The sequence below is a fragment of the Alosa alosa genome, chromosome 22 (assembly GCF_017589495.1).
Source record: "Alosa alosa isolate M-15738 ecotype Scorff River chromosome 22, AALO_Geno_1.1, whole genome shotgun sequence".
NCBI lineage: Eukaryota > Metazoa > Chordata > Actinopteri > Clupeiformes > Clupeidae > Alosa > Alosa alosa.
The window spans coordinates 25358002-25364216 of NC_063210.1; the positions used below are offsets into that span (position 1 = coordinate 25358002).

The 6215-nt window shown below is 44.5% G+C and overlaps 1 protein-coding gene across 1 annotated transcript in view; it reads left to right on the top strand.

Annotated features, from left to right (window-relative positions):
* The window catches only part of LOC125287752 (SEC14-like protein 1), a 25223-nt gene extending 22982 nt beyond the window's left edge, over window positions 1-2241 (top strand). Inside the window, exons 14-16 of the mRNA XM_048233763.1 lie at window positions 386-628; window positions 758-942; window positions 1551-2241. Of these exons, the coding sequence (XP_048089720.1) occupies window positions 386-628; window positions 758-942; window positions 1551-1656 (534 nt within the window). The 3' untranslated portion in view covers window positions 1657-2241. The remainder of the gene's footprint in view (window positions 1-385; window positions 629-757; window positions 943-1550) is intronic.
* Window positions 2242-6215: the final 3974 nt, after the last annotated feature.

The following is a 6215-nucleotide window of genomic DNA, read 5'->3' on the forward strand; positions in this document are numbered from 1 at the left end:
TAAAGTTGTAATTATTAGGTAGGGTGCAAGTTTGATAGTGTATTTTGCCGAGAGTGCATGCGCATGGTGGCCCGAGCGAAGTCACACACACAAAGTAGGCAGATTCGGGCCCAAGTTAATTAATAAAAGGTAGATAAATAGATCAGAATGTAACAATGCATGTGATTGGTTTATTCAAATTCACTTCACCAAAGAGGACACAGCTTGGCGTAGCTTCCCGCTACCTATATCGCCTCCTAACTCGGGCCCCTAATATGGAAAATAAACATAGAAAAGTGGAACTCATACCATCTACTGATAATCACAGGGTACTAAGTCAGAAGTCTAACGTTGCTGTGTGTTATGTGCTGTCAATCACTCTGACATCACTTCCTGTTGTCCTCAGGTTCTGATCAAGATCAGTGAGCCCTCGTCGGTCATCACCTGGGACTTCGACGTGTGTAAAGGCGACGTCGTCTTCAACATCTTCCACTCGCGGCGCACACCCCAGGGGTCACACACACACGCACACGCCCCCCCGGGCGCCGCCGGCAACAACACACAGCTGATCGACAGGTCGTGGGTGCTGGGTCAGGACTACAGCAAGGTGGAGACGGCACTCACCTGCAGAGAGGGGGAGAGTATACAGGTGTGTGTGCGTGTGTTAAGCCAGCTAATGCTCTGGTCTATGATTGTCCTCGGATGGACAGCAGTGCTGAATTTGAAGTGGCCTGCTGTTCTGTCATTCCGTGCTGATCTCCGCTTTTGGGGTTCTCAGGGCACTCACGTGACTCGCTGGCCTGGGTTCTACATCCTGCAGTGGCGTTTCCATGGCAGCGCGGCGGCGGCGTGCTCGGGGTCGAGTCTGGCGCGCGTGGACGATATGCTGGCCTCCCTCCAGGGGGCGCCACACCGCTGCAGGGTTCTCTACTACACAGAGGTGCTGCAGTCCCGCGACTTCAGGTACACAACTACACTACACAACTACTACACAGAGGTGCTGCAGTCCCGCGACTTCAGGTACACAACTACACTACACAACTACTACACAGAGGTGCTGCAGTCCCGCCACTTCAGGTCAGCAACACTACACTACACAACAACTACACCACTACACAGAGGTGCTGCAGTCCCGCGACTTCAGGTCAGCAACACTACACAACTACTACACAACTACACTAGTCTAACCACTACACAACTACACCAGTCTAACCACTACACAACTACACAACTACACTAGTCTCACCACTACACCAGTCTAACCACTACACAACTACACTAGTCTCATCACTACACAACTACACTAGTCTAACCACTACACAACTACACTCGTCTAACCACTACACAACTACACTAGTCTAACCACTACACAACTACACCAGTCTAACCACTACACAACTACACATCTACACTAGTCTAATCATTACACAACTACACTAGTCTAACAACTACACAACTACTACACACTAGTCTAACCACTACACAACTACACTAGTCTAACCAAATAATGAATAGTAAAAGTAACATGAAAAAAATGTGCCCCCCCCCCCCTCCCTCTTTCTCTCTCTCAGGGGTTCCATGTCCAGTCTGGAATCCAGTCACAGTGGCTTCTCCCAGTTCAGCTCCGCCACCACCTCCTCTAGCCAATCACAGTCCAGCTCCACCCTCTCCAGGTAGTAGCAGACCAATCAGAAGCCAAGTAGGAGGTGGAGTGACAGCCAGTCTGGACTATGGAAGAAGCATGAATCAAATGGACTGTATAGATAGACGGCTCACACACACACCACACACATGCTCATTCTTACACACACACACACACTCAAATAGCCAATCGTCTAGCCTAGACCAACTCTTCTGTCAACTGCCCGGTGCATTAGTTATATATTTGTATTAAAATGGACTCAACATGGACATCACCCAGCAGTCACCAATTAATTCTCAAAACGCTCTAAAAAGGAGTCGGCGCTTCTGACTCTTTCCTCTCTGTTGTTTTATGTTGTCATGCTATATACTGTGTGGACTTCTTTTCTTATGCATAATTGGACACATGTTTGTCCTGGACCTGGAAAGTGCACAATGACCTCTTCTAACTGTACATATTAAATCACTCTCTCTCTCTCACACACACACACACACACACACAGCCAATCTTTTAGCCTAGATCAACTCCCGTCAACTCCCAACATGTATTTGTTGTATATTATATTAAAATTGTATATTTTTTGTGCAGACTGTGGTTTTATAAATCTTTTTATACAACAATTGGGTTCTATGGAACTATTTATTTGTTTCTGATTGGCCGAGAGACGTTCCATGAGTTGGAATATCCCTGGACATTTCAACTCAGACTCAGCACAGCTAATAATAAATCACTCCAGCGATACAATGCAAAGATTTGACACCCAGCTCTCTCCACTATTTCAAGCAATGGGTTACTCCTTAGCAAACCATAGCTTAAACAGTGCTTCACCACATCTGTGGATTAAGCCACACAGTCAACTCAATGTAAGTAAGATAAACGAGGATGCTAATTGTTCTCAGCATTGCCAGCATTGTGTATAATATGATTGTCACTTGGAGGAGACTTGTAGAACTAACGTTAGCATAATTAGCTAACCGCTGCTAACGTGCTAGCATCGTCACATCAGGCTGTGCACAGTAGTGTAACATTTATTCACTATACATTAATAAAGTTGAGTGGTTCTGCAATGTAGACTATGTTTCCGTTTTTTTGCAGTACCATGTCCCTTACATGACATGGCCCAGTGTCCTTGTAACATGCATGCAGCAAACCTAGATATGAATGTGATTTCAGCCCGACTTTCATTTCAGCTTCAACATTTCTTTCAAGAAGACATGTAAACCTCAAAGACCCGTAACGAGGGGTCTGGAATGTTGGTTACCTAGCAACCAAGACGCGGTCTATTGAAAAGGGAACTATTTTTTGATGCGTAAGAACGATGTCGGAATTAACATTTTTAAACAATAATGGGGTGTTGGTCGGTTGGTGGGTTGGTCATGGATATTCCCACAGCTGTTGTTACCTGCGCCACTCGGCCTCCGGCCTCGTGGCTACGGCCGAACAACACCCGTGGGAATATCCATGACCAACCCCACTCTCACTCGTGCTATATTGCTTAAGCATAACACCAGAGATGGTTGATAAAGCGAGACGATTCATAAGAGGGTAAATTCTGGCACGTTGTGACGTGGGGTTCGAAGCTGTCACGCCCATTTAGGAGTCTAGCGGGAGGTCCAGTGCCTATGTATTCCTATGGGAGAAATGAACATTTTCTCGGAATATGACCAATCCCTTAACCCTACATTCAGTGATGTAAGTTTTGAACCCATTTTCTACAAGCCACAGGTCTCCCTAACATTCCGACATTGAAATGGTATTTTCCAACGAAACAATTAAAGACAAAAATAGCTTTGTTTGTGATCTGTCACTGTCTCCTCAAAGCTCTGGTGCGCAGCCACCTGTTCTCAGAGGCTCTAGAGACTGAGAGATGGTTGATAAACTAACCTAACATATTTTTTGCTAGAACTAGTAGACTACCACAAAGTTGTTGAACGCATGTTATTTCACGTTTGTTTGCAACAATATATAAGTTTAACCAAAGTTTTTAGCTGCTAGCTAGCTAGCGGACATTCCCATTCACTTTCCGTTTACTGTGCTAACATTAGCTAGCTAGCTAGCTAGCTCGGTTAATGGGGCAAAATGAAATTATTCATTCCGTGTCCAAAAGAGTGTTTCATTGGCATCACACACAAACAATGACTGTAAAATAGTATACAAAATTATATTTATATGTTATTATTGCTTATTCAGAGAAAAGTTTATGTTTTGACACGCCTATTTAGGAGTCCGGAACTAGTGCCATTTCGTTCCATTGGTGAATCGTCTTATGATTCATCTTAGTTAACTATAGAATCTTTGATAACACTTTAAGTAGCCAGCATTCGCCCATGTCTCACTTTAACGTTCTGAAGCGAAAACGAGGCTAACGGTGTGTTTCCACACAACGAAATTTCGCGTCGCCCTCATTGAGGTTGAATGGAGAAATTAAGCCCCTAGTTGGGCTTAAATGAAAGTTTAATCGCCGAGGCAGGCGAAACAAAGTTGGCCAAAGTTTAACTTTATTTAAATGAGGACCATTCGAGAACCAATCAGGTCCGCATCTTTGTGTTTGGAGGCGGGAGTTACAAAAAAGTATGACCAAGATGGCGGAGACTACCTGAGCTGTAACACAAACATTTGTATGTGATTAAAATGTTTCTACACGAACATTGGCACTTGTATCAACACGAATTGTGGTTTATATGCCACACGAACTTAGTCAGAGCACATACACCACTAAATAGACCACTATATATGTTAGTTTAAGCACTCGATCTTTTTAGCTAGCTGACAGGCGAAATGCTAGTATTTTAGGACATTGGATTGCATTGTAAACCTAGCTAGACAGCTAGGCTACATGCTGCAACACAGGTATGAAATATATTATGTCTTATTGACCTTGTTGTTTCTATGAACATGAATTGTTGTTTATAGGCAACATAGTCGTAGTTGAGTCATAAAGACCCCTGGATATCTTCATTAAGCACTTAAACGTTTGAATTAGCTGATTAGCCTAATTAGCTCGCTTGCCACCACTGGTTAGACACTGCAGTCAAAAGGTTAGCGGTTTCGCCGTCACGCCCCTGAGGCGAAATTTCGCTGGCCGAAAATCGCGAGGTGTTTCGCTGTGTGGAAACACACCGTAAGGTTGTAATCGCTGTAGCGCTACATTCTGTTACATTGTAGGCTACCACGCACTATATCGTTACAGTAACGTGAACAGTTACAATTTGTCGAAGAGAAAAATGGCTTGGACAACAAGCCTTGACTCCTTATCAGCATTTACGATGATGGATGTTGAAAAGTGGGCTGATGAGGGGAATCGGATCCCAAGATCAGTGCTTTTAAAAGGATATAGCAATTGGATAGAGGGCTACATCACCGATATTCAAGGTAAGTGAATGATTGGTGTGCTATCAGCTAACGTCAACATTTAGCAACGTGAACGCTAACATTAACTTCGTAATTGATGTTATTTTGATTTTCTATGTTATAGGGTACATTGCGTTACTAAAGTAGCCTATTGTTAAGGCACTAAATACTATGTTTTATATAAGGCAAAATGACATTCTGCGTTGAAGTATTTGTGACAAGGTTACTATAGCTAAGCTTGCTTTTGGGGTCAGGCCACATTCGGCCTGACCCCAAAAGCAATTAACACTATGAAAATATCCAAATTAAAGCCACCCACAGTTTACCCACCCCCAAAGAAATACAAAAGATGTGATGGTATCCTACCCAATCTATATTGCCCAGTTCCAGTCCCCCTACCAAGTGACCAGTTTGCCAAAGACCTTAAAAGCAACTTAGCTGCCATTGGAAGCAACAGCCAAATGTATAGCCTACTGTTAGCCGCTGAAAGACATCCAGTGGATAAGGTTGCCACAGAACTTGGAGACGTACCCCTTGGTTCAGTCCTGTCATACCAAGCCCTTGCCTGTCCCACCGACACTACCAATGTCCATCACCCACCCTTTCCTCTGCCGCCACAGTCATGTCACTACGTCACTGCTCTCACTGAAAATGAGAGCAGATTCTACAGTGGAATGACTGTCACACTCTCTGATGCAGAGACTCTTGAGATGGAGACAAGGGGACAGAGCACAAATAACACCTGGCACCGCGTCCGATCTCAGCGCCTCACATCCTCCATATTTAAGAGGATTGTGTCGAGGGTTGCCGACTTCGACACCTTAGCGGCACACCTGAACAAGCAGAAGAGGGCGGTGCAGACGCAAGCTATGAAAAGGGGATTGGAGTTGGAGCCTGTGGGCTTGTTATCTGAAGAGGTCACAGGTAATATGACATTACCTTGTGGCTTTGTCCTAAATCCACATGCCCCCCATTTAGGTGCCTCACCAGATCGCAAGGTGGTCGACAGGTCTGGGCTCCTTCAGGGGCTTCTGGAGATAAAGTGTCCAGATGTGGATAGTTTTGTTGTGTAGATACCTATGCGCAGGATCAGAAGGTTTTACCCTTAAACACAACCATGAATACTACCATCAGGTAATGGGACAAATGGGCATCACTGGGATGACCTGGTGGGATTTGTTTGTCTATTGCACCAAAGACTACCACCTGGAGAGGATCCATTTTGTCTATTGCACCAAAGACT